The sequence below is a fragment of the Cervus elaphus genome, chromosome 32, assembly GCF_910594005.1.
Source record: "Cervus elaphus chromosome 32, mCerEla1.1, whole genome shotgun sequence".
NCBI classification, from domain to species: Eukaryota; Metazoa; Chordata; class Mammalia; order Artiodactyla; family Cervidae; genus Cervus; species Cervus elaphus.
The window spans coordinates 42,119,523-42,136,296 of NC_057846.1; the positions used below are offsets into that span (position 1 = coordinate 42,119,523).

The following is a 16,774-nucleotide window of genomic DNA, read 5'->3' on the forward strand; positions in this document are numbered from 1 at the left end:
GCAAGGTACTCCCCTATTCCTGAGACAACCAGACAGCAAACTGTGAGGAAGAGATGTTATTCTGAAGCTCCCTGTGTCTTTGACATATTTGGAGCAGTTGTCTCTTTGGTAGCAGTCTCGGCACAGATACTTCAAACAACATTATGGAGCCTCAAAGTCAGAATTTGAAGACAGCACCATTCTTGACTTTAGGAAGATTTCACATTTCTGAAGATTATGGCTTTCTTCTCCCAAATCCTCTGGTAAGGCTAGGGTCTTAGAGCAGGTCAGTATAGTTTTCTTGAGATGCTGGTTTGTGTGTGTGTTTGTTTAATGATGTAGTCATTAAGAGAGATGCAACATAAATGCCAAGTCTGTGATGTGGGATGGATAATACAAATAAGTGCAAGTTGCTCTTTGTGACCCCATGGACTATACAGTCCATGGAATTCTGTAGGCCAGAATACTGGAGTGGATAGCCTATCCCTTTTCTGGGGGATCTTCCCAACCCAGGGATCAAACCCAGGTCTCCCGCATTGCAGGTGGATTCTTTACCAGCTGAGCCACCACGGAAGCCCAAGAATAGTGGAGTGGGTAGCCTATCCCTTCTCCAGTGGGTCTTCCTGGCTCAGGGATTGAACCAGGGTCTCCTACATCGCAGGCGGACTCTTTACCAACAATACAAATGAGGCACAGGGTGATTACCAGCAAAGGCAAGTGACAGCTACCGCAGGGAGAAAGCAAGTGAAATGTTTTAATGTCAGGTTTTTTGTTTGTTTGTTTTTTAAATGGATTGCCGATCATTCCACTGAATTTATGAGCAAATGTGCAGTTATCAAAAAGAGAAAGGGAGAATTAGATAAAGATCAATTATATGATCCCTGGGTCTGGAAGATCCCCTGGAGAAGGGAATGGCTATCCCTCCAGTATCCTTGCCTGGAGAGTCCAGTGGACAGAGGAGCCTGGTGGGCTACCCCAGTTCATGGGGTCACACAGATTCAGACACGACCAAGCGACTAAGCACTAAAGCAAGAAATTCAGTTTATCTTGCCTGGCTAGAGGTAGAGAAAAGAGAACACAGTGGACCTCAGGTGTGCTTGAGGATAGTAGGAGGGATTAGATGTTCACAGATATTGCCGTGAAGAGAAAAGAATCTTTGAGAACAAACTGCAACTATTTCTTGATTGTTCTTAATGCAGTTCCTTTTCAACACTGTTTAATCTTTGAATGTGGTTGAGATCGAAAATGTTAAAACTGGAAGAGTTCTTAGAAACTGAAGACCAGAAGTGGCTTGCCCAAAGTCGTATTACTAGAAAAAGCAGAAGTAGTACCCAGGACTCTTGATTTTTTTTCCCCACTATGTTATAAATAAGGGCCAAGACTACTCAGCTAAAAATCTAGAGATCCAATGTTACAATCACTGCAATCTTTTATTAGATTCAATTTTCCCTTCTATGGACCTAATTGGTGATTTAATCGTGATTAATGATTGACCTAGAATTTAATGAACTTTTATGGAATTCCTACTTCTGAGTGTGATAGAGGAATACAGATGAAGATAGGATCTATTTGCTGATCCCCAATGCTACTCTGTAGAGCTTTTAGTTTTGAAATCAAGTCACAGATCTGCAAGAAACTTGAGCATTAACAGTAATGACTCTAGGGTGTTATAACAGACGACCATTGTGGCCCAGAACACTGGACTGTATTCTCTGACCCTGCCAGTAGGGTGAACAAGAATGTCCATTTGCTAGAGGCCAAAGGGGATTCCAAGATGCAGGATTTTCTATGCTAAGTCAGGAAAGTCCTGAACACACCAGAATACTTGAGTCATCCAAAGTTTTACTTACTAACTCTTGTGACCTAGAATGAATCATCAGCATTGCCTGACCCTCAGTTTTCACAGGCACTGAAAGAGGTTTAGCCCCACCCTTACTGGACTGCTATGGAGCACGGAAGCACTTTCATAAATCCAGTGGAAGACTAGAAGCCAATTTGCCTGACCCTCGGTCCAGAGCCTATTCAAAATTTCATTCTGTGTATATAACTTGATTCAGGCATATTCAGATCATCTCTAATTCACAAGAAAGAGTCAATCTACAGGCCAACACTCTCTTATTGGGATTCAATATATACACTGAACTGAGAAAAATAGTATTAAAATTATTGGGTTGGCCGAAAAGATTTTTCGGGTTTTTCGATAACATTTTGTGTGTGAACACTGAGTGGGGCCACCATGATTGTGTTCCCTTCTTTGTTGTTTCCTTTCTTATAAATAAGAAAACCAGATGAGAAACAATAACAACATCAAGTGGTTGTGACTTTCTGAGACAACACAAGACCCCATCTGCCCTGTGGTCTGGCTCATGCATACTCCTTAGAGGAAATTTCCATTCTGGAGCTCAGATAGAAATTTCCTGGCAAACTGGATCTGTTCTTACAGTCATTTGCCAGAGTTCTAAAGATCGCAAGTCTTTGTTTCACTTTTAGTGTTCCCTCCTAAACACCTCCCTTTCTGGGAAGAGGTAGGGGAAGACGGTTGACACCAGAATCTGTCTCAGGTTACTCAGCTGATCAGAAGATCACCCATCACCCCTGGTGTGATCTTCACCCATCCTCAAATAGCAGTGGTGTCGCAACAGATCACAAATTGAGAAACATCAGCCTGGTTTTGCTAAGGGCTTTGTTTGCTTTTAGGGAAGTGATGGGGTGGCTATTCCGTTATGTCAGTCAGACCAAAGATGCTCTTCCAGCAAGCTTGGTTGTTTACCACAAATACTTACAGCATGTGAGTATAATCATGTACCACAGGTAGTAAATATCACATTATGCTCCAATGATTTTATGGATATTGGACCCATCTATGTGGGATTTCTAATAGCGTTTTTATGTTAAGCTAATAAATACAAGAAATGGTTCTGATTTTTATCAATAACAAAGAAGAGAAGAAAGCACAGTTAAACTAATGAACAAGCAACCATTCTGGCTCTGCAGGAAAGGGCTGACTTGGTTTAACATATGCTACCCTACTGTTTCTATAAACTCTCAAACATCTGTAGGGTCTAACATTTCAGTGAGGAAAATGTGTCTCTTTTAGTCCCACAGGGAAGCCCCCCAAATCACTTGCCAATCATGTAATCTGTGCGTGCCTGTGTTTGGGTGGATGGGTGGGGAGAAATTTTTCTTTAAAGAATATAAGCAAATCAGCTGGGCAGGAAAAAGAGGGACCAAGATAGATGATAGCAGATTAGATTGGGGTGGGACCAAGGGAACTCAAATGTCAGGCTCAGGAATTTGGATTTCACACATCTGGTAAACGACTTATGCATTGACATGTGACTGTATTCCTAGCAGAAAGTTAAGCGCAGGCAAGGTTCTGACAGGGGTTCCTGGATTGTGTACCAAAATTAGCTGGGGAGCCTAAATACTGATGCCAGAAACCCAGCCAGGAGTGAAATAGGAACCTCTAGGCTAATTAGGTCCGTACCTGACAGAATCTATAAAAGACAGTGGAGGTTCACATGAGCAATGAGGGTTTTTGAAGGTTGTTTTTGGAAAGAAATGTGTTCCTAACTATGAGAAACAGTGAGACGGGCTTGTGTGCATACTAAGTTACTTCAGTCGTGTCTGACTCTTTGAGGCCCCATGGACTGCAACCCACCAGGCTCCTCTGTCCATGGCAATTCTCCAGGCAAGAATACTGGAGTGGGTTGCCCTGCCCTTCTCTAGGGGCTCTTCCCGACCCACGGACCAAACCTGGGTCTCTTAGGAAAAATAAATATACATATACTCTCCTGTGAAAATTTAAAGCACTTGCGAGAAGCACTGGACTCCAGCTGTTCTGAAGGAAGAGTAGAAAAATAATTAACACGAGACTATAGTTTTCGAATGGAAAGTAGAGGTAGGAAGAAATCTAATATTTCCTTGAGAAAAAGCTACCATATCTGCTGGTATCTGAGCTATATGCCTGACCATGTCAAATGAGATTTGAGGCAATGATGGTTATATTTAGTTTAGTTCAGTTGCTCAGTCATGTCAGACTCTTTGTGACCCTATGGACTGCAGCATGCCAGGCTTTCCTGTCCATCACCAATTCCCGAAGCTTGCTCAAACACATGTCCATGCTTTATTTTATTTATTACATATTATATTACATACATATACATGGTTTATTACATACTATATGGCCATATAAATGGTTATATTACCAATAGATATATTACTATTAATACATCTGCTGTATTGCAGAGATACACCCAAAGAGATCAGATTTCAGAACACTGAGCGTAGATTAATAAAGAAAGGTGAGTTTGGAGCTGGGGAGGGCTGGACAGGATATGGATTTCCATGCCAAAGTTAAGAAACCAAGAAAAAGGTGAGGCAAGCTGATGGGGAAGTGGTTGGACAATGAGGATAAAAATGGGTAAAAAGCAGCCAAGATGGTCCTAGAAACTGGAATCCGAAACAATGAAACCGCTCAGAGTTTTTCACCCTCAGGGTACCCAAGCTGTAGAAAAGCTTAAGACAACATGGGGAGAGCTGAGCTGAGTGATCTAAGAAAGGATGACAAATCATGCATCAGGGAAATTACATATTTGCTACTCTCAGTCAAAATGAGGCTCTGGAAGTGAATTAATTTCCTAGGACTGGTGTCAAAATTACCAAAAATATGTTGATGGCTTAAAGCAAGAGAAATGTACCTTCTTAGACTTCTGGAGGGAAGAAGTCTGGAATCAGGGTGTTGGCAGCACACTCCTCCCCCCGCAAAGTCTCTCGGGGAGAATCCTTCTTGGCTTCTTCCACCTTCCTGTGGCTCCTGGCATCCTTGCTCTCAGCAGAAGGACTCCACTCTCTGCTCCATCTTCACATGGCCTTCATATCTGCCCTGCAATCTTCCTCCCTCTCTCTCTGTCTTCTCTTATAAGGGCACATGTCATCACATCCAGGCTTCCCAGGTGGCGTTAGTGGTAGAGAACCTGCCTGCCAATGCAGGAGACATAAGAGATGTGGGTTTGATCCCCTGGGTCTGGAAGATCCCTTGGAGGAGGGCATGGCAGTCTGCACACTCCAGTGTTCTCACCTGAAGAATCTCATGGACAGAGGAGCCTGGTGGGCTACCATCCACAGCATCGCAAAAGAGTCAGACACAACTGAAGTGACTTAGCACACATCATCACAACCATGCTAATCCATGGTGTTCTTATCTTGTGGTGACTAACTAAATGGTATCAGCAGAGACCCATTTCCAATTAAGGTCACATTCACAGTTTCCAAGCGGACATGTCTTTTGGGGAGAAAAGGGTTGGCACAAGCCATTCGGCTCACTATAGGAAGTGAGGCAGAAAGATGAACAGCTAGAGAAAGGGAAATCCTGGGCAATGGAAACCAAAGCCTTGTTAATTTTTTTTTTTTAATAATTATTGATTGATTTTTTTTTTTTTTTTTTTTGGCTGCGGTGAGTCTTCACTGCTGTCAGAGCTTTTCTTTAGCTGTGGCAAGTGGGTTTCTCCTTGTGGCGGCCGCTCTTGTTGTGGAACACAGGCTCTAGGGCGCTCAGGCTTCAGTAGTTGCAGCCCACAGCATCTAGAACCCAGGCTCAACAGTTGTGGAGCACAGGCTTAGCTGTGTCACGGCATGTGGGATCTTCCCAGACCAAGGATTGAACCCACGTCTCCCGCATTGGCAGGTTGGATTCTTTACCACTGAGCCAACAGGGAAGCCCCAAAGCTTTGTTTTGCCCTGAGATCCCCAGAGCTGACCAGACAGGAGGGTAAAGGGCAACAAAATGTGAGGGCGCAAAACACGAAATGACCAAGGAACAAGGAAGGGACTGTTAAATATTGATCGGTTTTGTCAGCATATTATTAACTCGTGTTGGATCAACACTCTATGATCTCAAAGTGCTGAGAAAGACTGAAGAATATTCACAGGCTCTGCTGAAAATTGTAGCTTTAAGCTCAGAGAAAAGCTGGAATATGAGAAAACACCTTATGAGCAAAGGGTAGACGGCTGAGCTAGCCCACATGAGCTCAAAGTCCAGTCTTGTTTTTCAACTGTGAGCACAGTATTTACCTGACCAGTTATATGGGAAAGCAGTTTCCATGCCAGCAAATTTGGAAAACTCAGCAGCGGCCACAGGACTGGAAAAGGTCAGTTTTCATTCCAATCCCAAAGAAAGGCAATGCCAAAGGATGCTCAGACTACCGCACAGTTGCACTCATCTCACACGCTAGTAAAGTGATGCCTAAACTTCTCCAAGCCAGGCCTCAGCAAGATGTGAACCATGAACTTCCAGATGTTCAAACTGGTTTTATAAAAGGCAGAGGAAACAGAGATCAAATTGCTAACATCTGTTGGATCATTGAAAAAGCAAGAGAGTTCTAGAAAAACATCTATTTCTGCTTCATTGACTATGCCAAAGCCTTTGACTGTGTGGATCACAAGAAAATGTGGAAAATTCTGAAGGAGATGGGAATACCAGACCACCTGACCTGACTCTTGAGAAACCTGTATGCAGGTCAGGAAGCAACAGTTAGAACTGGACATGGAACAACAGACTGGTTCCAAATAGGGAAAGGAGTACGTCAAGGCTGTATATTGTCACCCTGCTTATCTAACTTATATGCAGAGTACATCATGAGAAGCGCTGGGCTGGAAGAAGCACAAGCTGGAATCAAGATTGCCAGGAGAAATATCAATAACCTCAGATATGCAGATGACACTAGTCTTATGGAAGAAAGTGAAGAAGAACTAAAAAGCCTCTTGATGAAAGTGAAGGAGGAGAGTGAAAAAGCTGGCTTAAAGCTCAACATTCAGAAAACTAAGATCATGGCATCTGGTCCCATCACTTCATGAGAAATAGATGGGGAAACATGGGAAACAGTGACAGACTTTATATTTTGGGGCTCCAAAATCACTGCAGATGGTGACTGTAGCCATGGAATTAAAAGACACTTACTCCTTGGAAGGAAAGTTATGACCAACCTGGATAGCATATTTAAAAGCAGAGACAGTACTTTGCCAACAAAGGTCCTTCTAGTTAAGGCTATGGTTTTTCGAGTAGTCATGTATGGATATGAGAGTTGGACAGTGAAGAAAGCTGAGTGCCAAAGAATGGATGCTTTTGAACTGTGGTGTTGGAGAAGACTCTTGAGAGTCCCTTGGACTGCAAGGAGATCCAACCAGTCCATCCTAAAGGAGCTCAGTCCTGGTGTTCATTGTAAGAACTGATGTTAAAACTGAAACTACAATATTTTGGCCACCTGATGCGAAGAGCTGACTCATTTGAAAAGACCCTGATGTTGGGAAAGATTGAAGGCAGGAGGAGAAGGGGATGACAGAGGATGAGATGGTTAGATAGCATCACTGACTCAATAGACATGAGTTTGGGTAAACTCCCGGAGTTGGTGATGGACAGGGAGGCCTGGGGTGCTGCAGTCCATGGGGTCGCATGGGGATATGACTGAGCGACTGAACTGAACTGTCCTGTATAAATATTGTATTGGAATATAATTGCATTGCAATGTTGTGTTAGTTTCTGCAGTACAATAATTAGCCATATATATGCACATATATATGTATGTATTTATATATATATATGTATATGTATGTATATACATATATATCCCATTCCTTTAGAGCTTCCCTCGCATGCCCCCATCTCACCCCTCTAGGTCATCACAGAACACTGGGTTAGGAACCCTGTGCTATAGAGCAGTTTCCACTAGCTCTCTGTTTTACGCATAGTAATATATATATGTCAGTCGTACTTTCTCAATTTTTCCCATCCTCTCTTTCCTCTGCTGTGTCCATAAGTCCATTCTCTGCATCTGTATCTCTATTCCTTCCCTGCAAATAAGTTCATCAGTACCATTTTTCTAGATTCCATATATACATGTTAATATACTATATTTGTTTTCCTGACTTACTTCACTCTGTATAATAGATTCTGTATTCTTGCATGTCAGTTCTACTGACTCATATTTGTTCCTTTTTATAGCTGATGATATTCCATTGTATATATGTACCAAAGCTTCTCTATCCATTCATCTGTCAATGGACATCTAGGCTGGTTCCATGTCCTGGCTATTGTAAACAGTGCTGCAATGAACATTGGGGTATGCCGGGAGCCGTTATGGGGGGTCCCGCCAGTGACGAGGTCATGAAGAAAATACAGGGCAGGCAAGGCCGTCCGGGACCCCATCCATGACGAGGTCATGAGGAAAAAAACTGACAGGCAAGGCCGTCTAGGATAAGGGACCCTCCAGGTTGGCCTTGGCCTCTGCCCCACCCTGTATCCTCCCCCCTTTTCTGCTGTTGTTCTTGTTTGCCCTGCTGCGGATTCTTGTGTTGCCTGCCGAGAGCTCTCCTGCTTCTCTTTCACTGAATAAAGACCAACTTAAAACCCTAATTAATAAATCTCCTGGACGCTTGTACCCTATGAAGGGGCCAGGGATGAAGGAAATGCTTCAGTTCAAACCCTTTTCTGGCATTCTGGCTTGTTTGATAAATGTGTGCTCTCATTGCACAAAATGCTCTTGATTGTTCTAAACATCCTAAGCACAGTACGCTAACAAAAGAAACTATTAAGCATAGGCCTCTTCGCGGGGTGAGAAAAGCTCCACAAATACGATAGCCACAAATGTGCCTAATAGAAAATATTTTAGATAGAGATTAGCTGGCGACTTCTTGCAGTTAGTTAACTTTTAGACTAAGAGCCTGTTTTGTGCCATATCTGCTGTTTTTGCAGTCCTTCGCATTTCTGTTCTGTAAAAAATGGAATCCTATCTAGTTTCCATAGAGATGACACTTATTAGAAAGAAAATAGATTAATTATAAGAAAAACAGGGTTGGCTGCTGAAGTTGCTTAAGTCACACCAGGTGCAAGGCATAAAATGTTAGCAAGCCTGAAGGCCAAATGATAAGAAAGACTCTTGTGAATGAAAAGTATGTGGGCGACATCCTGTTTCTGTTGCAGGTCAAGTTGCTGTAATGTTTTGAGATGCCCTGTGTGTAAGCAATATGCACTTCCCCCAAAGATGTTGTTAAGGGTATAAAGGGGCCGTGCAAAAATAAACTCCAAACTCAGCCCCGAGCTTTGTCTCACTCACTCTCTCATTTGCCGACACTGTTCATCCTGAGGGTTCCCCTGGATCCTGCTGGGGCTGGACCCCGGCAGGGGTACATATGTCTTTTTGAATTATGATATTCTCCGGGTATATGTTGAATAATGGGATTGCTGGATCATACAGTTGTTTTATTCCTAGTTTTTTAAGGAACCTCCATACTGTTCTGCATTATTGACAGTATCAGTTTACATTCCCACCAACAGGGCAAGAGGGCTCCCTCTTCTCCACATGCTCTCCGGAACTTATTGTTTGCAGATTTTTTGATGATGGTCATTCTGACCAGTGTGAGGTGATACGTCATTGTAGTTGTTCTCATTTCTCATAATGAGCAGTGCACATCTTTTTATGTTTTTGTTGGCCAACTGTATGTCTTCTTTGGAGAAATGTCTGTTTAGGTCTTCCACTCATTTTTTAGTTGGGTTTTTTTGTTTTTCCGATATTGACCTGTATAAATCTAAAAGGATAATCTAGAATCATGTTTCTGAAACTGTGGGTTGTGGAGTAGGGAGATAGAAGAGGAGTAAATATATGCTTCTAAGGATGCATAAGTGCTAAGATGTTTAGTGTTGTGTTTTTAATCTCTGACTAGATATAGAAAGAAATGTTTTATATCACAGAGATAATTTGCAGTGAAAAAACATTTTCCATAAAAAAGATTTTAGTTTCTTTCTTTTTTCCGACTCAGGTCTTTGAATCTTTGGGAAATTATTCTCTGGGATTCATGAAAATTATTCCTCAAAGGCAATTTTTTACATTCCTCTAGTTGAGAAACAGTAGATGATTAACATTACAAATTCTGGTTAACAGCACCGACAACACTATAATAGTCATATTGATTTGAATTTGAAGTCTAGATAAATCTGTTACTAGTTTTAAAATTAGCAAGTCATATTTGCTCTCTTTTTACCTGCTTTACTTGTGTGAGGATAACATGTCATGGGCATATGAGAAGGATCAAATTAAGAAAACCCCTCATAATTCTGATACTCTGTGATTTCAGTCTGAAAATAAAGACTAAGCCAGGCCCAGCTCCAGGTCCTGTTGACAACAGGATAAGTTATTTCTATATAATATAGATTTTCTAAATCATGACCAATTTGAGAAGGAATATCTTATCACATTTCATACCATCATTATGTCAATATTTATTGAATTATGTTCTAATTCGATTTTGAATCATATAATTACCATAATTATCTCTTAACTGCTTTTAATCACAACTTAAGACCCCACTATTGATTAAAAAATTCTTTCAATTATATATAATATCAGGTTAATGTGTACTATAAATTGACCATCCTCTGCTTGAAATCTTACCACAAACTCCTTTTATTGAATATTTATTTTATTATTAATCTTTAGAAATTAGGAGACTACTAAAATTCAGTGGCACATCTTTAGTGACAAGATTTTTTATGAAAAAAAATCTAAATGTTACTATTTTGTTACTAACTTAATAAATTCACATCAAGTTCACATTGGAAGATTCTTAAAAGTAGGAAATTGATTATTCACAACTCTACCATAAAATCAATATGCCTTAGGTATCTGGGGATAATTTATCTAAGGGTGTGTATGTTTAGCTATATATTTGTCTCCATCTGCCCCCAATCCTCCCCAGCATCAGGGTCTTTTCCAATGAGTCAACTCTTCGCATGAGGTGGCCAAAGAATTGAAGTTTCAGCTTCAACATCAGTCCTTCCAATGAACACCCAGGACTGAGCTCCTTTAGGATGGACTGGTTGGATCTCCTTGCAGTCCAAGGGACTCTCAAGAGTCTTCTCCAACACCACAGTTCAAAAGCATCCATTCTTTGGCACTCAGCTTTCTTCACTGTCCAACTCTCATATCCATACATGACTACTCGAAAAACCATAGCCTTAACTAGAAGGACCTTTGTTGGCAAAGTACTGTCTCTGCTTTTAAATATGCTATCCAGGTTCGTCATAACTTTCCTTCCAAGGCTTAAGTGTCTTTTAATTCCATGGCTACAGTCACCATCTGCAGTGATTTTGGAGCCCCAAAATATAAAGTCTGTCACTGTTTCCCATGTTTCCCCATCTATTTCTCATGAAGTGATGGGACCAGATGCCGCGATCTTAGTTTTCTGAATGTTGAGCTTTAAGCCAGCTTTTTCACTCTCCTCCTTCACTTTCATCAAGAGGCTTTTTAGTTCTTCTTCACTTTCTTCCATAAGACTAGTGTCATCTGCATATCTGAGGTTATTGATATTTCTCCTGGCAATCTTGATTCCAGCCTGTGCTTCCTCCAGCCCAGCGTTTCTCATGATGTACTCTGCATATAAGTTAAATAAGCAGGGTGACAATATACAGCCTTGACGTACTCCTTTTCCTATTTGGAACCAGTCTGTTGTTCCATGTCCAGTTCTAGCTGTTGCTTCCTGACCTGCATACAGGTTTCTCAAAAGACAGGTCACTCTCTCTAGTGTCAGAATAATGTACCTCCCCGATTCACTATTTCTTCAATTTTTTTTGGTGGAATTTTTTTTATCATTTCAGTCCACTGCATAATTTTGCACTGCTTTTAATGTTTCAGAACACTTAGTTTACAGATGTGAATTAATGTGAACTCTCTGCTCCCAGCCTAGAAAATAATTTTGATAGAGGATGAGACCAGAACAAAAGATGTAGTTCCCCTAGGTGGATGAATCAATTTGTCATCAATGAAAGTTTTTAACGTTTGTCCAATCTTCATCATAGAAACGCCTGAGCTCTTATTCCAAATGGAGACAGGTGGGTAGAGATGGTGAACCCTTCTCTGTAGCACCTGCTGTCCAAAGCTACAGAACCTCAGTCCCAAATCTGTTTACATCCTCCAGGAAAAAAGACAAGCAAAACGAAACAGTTAGAAAGAAAAAAAGAAAATTTATCATTGCCAAGTTCCACCTTGGAGGGCATTTTAACATCCATTTATTGTTACTTTGGGGCTTCCCTGGTAACACAGATGGTAAAGAAGCCACCTGCAGTGTGTGAGACCTAGATTTGATCCCTGGGTTGGGAAGATTCCCTGGAGAAGGGAATGGCAACCCACTCCAATATTCTTGCCTGGGGAATCCCCATGGCCAGAAGAGCCTGGTGGGCTGCAGTCCATGGGGTTGCAAAGAGTCGGACGTGACTGAGCAACTCAGCACAGCTCATTGTTACTTTGGCATGCCCTCAAACAACTTATCAAAATATTCTTTCTAAACCTTTTCTGTACTCTTTCTTGGCCTTTCTGATTTTATGTTTCATAACAACTTTCCAAGGGCCTCCCTGGCAGCTCAATGGTAAAGAATCCACCTGCGATGCAGGAGACGCAGTTTCAGTCCCTGGGTGGGGAGGATCCCGTGGAAGAGGAAATGATGCTCCACTCTAGTCTTCTTGCCTGGGAAATACCACAGACAAAGGAACTTGGCAGGCTCCAGTTCATGGGGTCGCAAAAGAGTTGGATACGTCTTAGCAACTAAAAGACAACCAAACAACATTTCAATGTCAAAATATACTCACAGTAATGCCAAACATGGGTTGGTCTTTTATACCAATGAATTCAGTTTGATAATATTTTATTTAAGAATTACCTTTTTGTATTCATACACCACAGTAGTGTTACTGTTTCAGGGGTTAGTCCTGAGGGTCTGTTATCTTCACAAATTGCATTAATTGCTTTCTCATCTTCATCTATGCTCTGGAAGAGATAATATATCATAATTCTTAAGAAAGGACAGATTTTAGGTGAAAAGTTTTTAATTATATTTTTCATTTCCTCTTTGCTTTTTGTCTATTTAGATTTAATACTTCTGGGCAAAAAAACAAAAGTTTTTTTTTTGTTGTTGTTGTTTGTTTTTTTTTCAATTGGGGTTCCAATTCAGTTTTTCAATCGGGGTTTCAATTCAGATTTTCAAAGTATTAGCAAAATTTATTGATATCATTCTTCTATATTTCATTAAGAATGGAATATTTTTTTAGTTCCTACAATAACCCCTTTATAATATATAGTTATTTTATAGTAGTTGAGTGACTGAACTGAACTATTGTTTAGTCAGTGTTCACTTTGTTCTAGACCTGTGTTACCCTTAACTACATATTTTGTAATTGAGTCTTGCAGTAATCTTTATTATTCTAATGACTCCTGTGATAATGAATGAATTCATCCCTGTCTCTGAAATCTATCTCTTAGCTGCCCACCTTTCTCTTTTTCACCCTAGTGCAATCCACCACCATTTCTTCCTGGACTGTTGCTTTGTAAACTGTCTTTATTTCCCCTCTTGCCCAACTATAATACACTCCTGCATGGCAATCAGAGTAACCCTTAAGTTAAAAAAATCAAACCACGTAACTCCTCTCTTTAGAAAAAAATCCTATACTTTGGTGTTGCCTCAGAGCCCACTCATGCTGCCTACCCATCTCTTCAAAGTCATCTAATATTTCTGCCTCCTCTTTACTTGGCAGCTATGTCACACCAGCCTCTTTCCATTTTTCCAGTCTTTTATTTCCCTAAAAATCATCTCTTTCAAATTCTACTCAGTCCAATAGATCACATTCTAATTTTTATGATACTAATGTTATCACCCAGCTTTTCCTTATTGACATTTGACTGGTATAATTTCACTTAAACCTTTAAATTTTTTTTTTTTTAGCTTTCTGTACTATTTTCTTAACCAGAAGTTGATTTTGTGAACCAGTATAATACAGTTTGGTATTTCTATAAAATACATGATTTCTATAAAATCTGTTCTTTCTTAGATTATAAATGTATTGAGAAGAACTATCCAAAGCAGAGCAAAAGGAGGGCTGAGTTTTAGTCACTATCACCTGGAGCCCTGTCTAATTAGCAGTCTCACTTTAGGATTACTTAATTACCTTCCTTAAGAACGATGCTCCTTTTTTGACATGCTGCTTACTATTGAGTCAGACTGAATCTCTGAAACTACATGTTAACTTGCAAAATTTTGTTCAAAAGAGCTGCAAGTGATTTCTGTTGAGTAGAAAATATAACCCTAAAGTTTGTGACGGTTGTGCCACATAGGACATTAACCCATTACCATGTTTTTAACTTAGCAATTAATTTTTTAGCATTCATTTTTTAAAAACTCTATAAACACTTCAGTCTATCAAGTGCTTTTGAACTAACTTGGCCATCCTGTTGAGTTCCTCATTAATAAACTAAATTTATTTTGGACATGCATTCCATATTTGCATGAGTCATTTTTCAACTTTTGAAAACTATACTTTGACAGATATAAAAGTCCAGAAAAACAATAATATCAAATAGGAAACTGAAAAAAAAAAATAGAAAAGAAGGCCACAGATTTTATTATTTCTGTCCATCCAATGGTCTTCTGATCATTGGAATAAGGGGAAGAAAAACATGTCAGGCTTCTCTGGACTTCTTATCCCCTTGCACTAAACATCCCCCCACTTGCCATTCTGTGTGTTTACTCTCAGGTGGTGCTGGAAAGTACACTGAACTTTGAGTCAGAAGTGGTTTGACCTGACCGCCAATGATATGGGTAACCTTGGGAAAGTTACTTAATTTCTCTGGCTTGAACTTCCTCTATTTTGAAAGGGCACTAATGAGATAATCTATCCTAACTCACGACACAAGTGTAGATAGATTAAAGAAGTAATCATCAACAGATAAACTAGAAATATTCTAAAAAGAAGTAATATTGGGACAAGAAGAACTTTCTAAGTATAACCAAAAACCCAATGCATAAATGAAAATACTGGCTCATTTGACTACCCCGATGTGAATGGCAGTTTCACACCTGCACCCAAAATGCAATACGACAAAAACATAAGACAAGATATTCAAACTCATCAGTAATCACAGAAATGTAAACAATACAATGATAACATACAAAATTTCTGGAAAACCACAGAAATGTCCAAGGGTCATTACTGCTAGAAGAGAGGATGAGAACAAGAGTAATTTTACTTTCCACCTTCTAAATTCTGTGCTTTTTGACTGTCTTGCCATCAACATTGACTACATTATTTTAATCATCATTTTTGAGAAAGGAATATTTTTGGATGTTTATCTTATTATTGAATATTAAAATAACTATAGAATTTTAGTGCAAAGAATCCAATGTATGTACCTTTAAAAATAACAACAAAAAAGTTTGGTAATGCTCAACCTTGTTAGACTCATAAATAAACTGGCACTCCCATTATATATTACATATTATATAAATGCAACTATCAATTCATGTAACTTTTCTGTAAGAAAATCAAGAAGAGGCTCTCAACCATTCTAGGTGCAAAAATATTTCATTCAGTAAAATCCATATTTATAAATTTGTCCTGCTAATGAGACAACACCTAAATATGCATGTAGAAGAATGACTGTTTCAGATTTGTTAATGATAGCCAAAAATTGTAAGCAATTACCAATATTCATTCACAGCACATTAGGATTGTCTGCAGGTTTTGAAACAGATGAGACAGAGAAGTATTAACTAACACCAAAAGGGATGTTGTGTAGAGAAATACTCATCGGCTGGTCCTGCCCCCCACACTGTAACTTAAAAAAGAATCTGGCAGTCAGAAAGTAATGAACATGATTCATTATTTTATTCAGTTGCTAGAGGAAAAGCCCACAGGAAGGGTGGGTGGTTTTTTTTTTCTTAGAAAGAGTGATTTGTTTATTTAAGTTTTATTTTTGGTTGCTCTGGGTCTTCATTGCTGTGTGTGGGCTTTCTCTAGTTACAGGGAGTGGGGAACTATCCTTCCCTGAAGGGTGCTGGCTTTCTACTGCGGTGGCTTCTATGGTTGCGGAGCACAGATTCTAGGCACCCCGGGCTTCAGCAGTCACAGGGCACCAGCTCAGATGCGGTGGAATATCAGCATGTGGAATATTCCCGGATCAGGAATCAAACCCGTGCCCCCTGCACTGACAGGTGGATTCTCCACCAGGAGACCACCAAGGAAACCTTGGTGGATACATTTCAAATGGATTGTGAACTAGCTTTAAAATCCTTTCTCCCTTCACTTTTGAGGTCCCCACACCAGTGGTTTTCAAACTTTTGGTTACATTAGCTTCAGCTATAGGGCTTGCTAAAGCACAGAAGCTGGGCCCCAGCCCTGAGTTTTGGGTTCAATATGTCTGGGGAAGAGCCCCCCAAATTTGCATATCTAACAAGTTTTCACATCATTCCAATGCTGCCAGATGGGGACTGCACTTGGAGAACCCAGAGGTTCTCAAAGCTCACTGTTTTCTTATATTTGCGGGGTGATACCGGAGTCCACACACTTGAGCTGTTCAAAGAAGGGAGAGGATGAGAAAGAGGAAGAAGGGTAAGAAGCATTGAGGCGTCTAAGGGGAAAGGAGGTATTAAAGAATAGAGGGTGGCTCAGGTTGAGGAACAATGGAGTATTTAAAGATTTCCATGCAAGCCCAGAAACAAAAATCCAGGATGCTGTATATTTATATGTATGCTGTATATATATATATATATTTGGTTGTGCCACGTGGTTTGTGGGATTGTATTTCCCATACCAGGCATTAAACTCAGGCCACCAGTGTGAAAGTACCAAGTCCTAACTACAGAGAATTCCCCAGGGTGCTTTTGTTCTCAGAATACGATCCCTTTTCTAGGTATCAGTGAAAGAAAGCCAGAGGTGATGACTGACTTACAGCTTTTTCTCAAACCCATTTTAAAAAAA

General features: G+C 40.2%; 1 protein-coding gene and 1 long non-coding RNA gene across 6 annotated transcripts in view; one reads left to right on the top strand and one right to left on the bottom strand.

Annotated features, from left to right (window-relative positions):
* Positions 1–16,774, top strand: part of IDO2 (indoleamine 2,3-dioxygenase 2) — a 65,471-nt gene continuing 48,697 nt past the window's right edge. For 4 of the 5 annotated variants that reach the window (XM_043893866.1, XM_043893868.1, XM_043893867.1 and 1 more), the window contains exon 1: positions 1–242. In XM_043893866.1, coding sequence (XP_043749801.1) covers positions 144–242 — 99 coding nt within the window. In that variant the 5' untranslated portion in view covers positions 1–143. The remainder of the gene's footprint in view (positions 243–16,774) is intronic. The other variant, XM_043893865.1, reaches the window with a different exon arrangement.
* Positions 12,511–16,774, bottom strand: part of LOC122688056 — a 34,360-nt gene continuing 30,096 nt past the window's right edge. Inside the window, exons 2-3 of the long non-coding RNA XR_006339317.1 lie at positions 12,685–12,791; positions 12,511–12,569 (exon numbers count right to left, since the gene is read on the bottom strand). This is a non-coding gene — a long non-coding RNA (uncharacterized LOC122688056). The remainder of the gene's footprint in view (positions 12,570–12,684; positions 12,792–16,774) is intronic.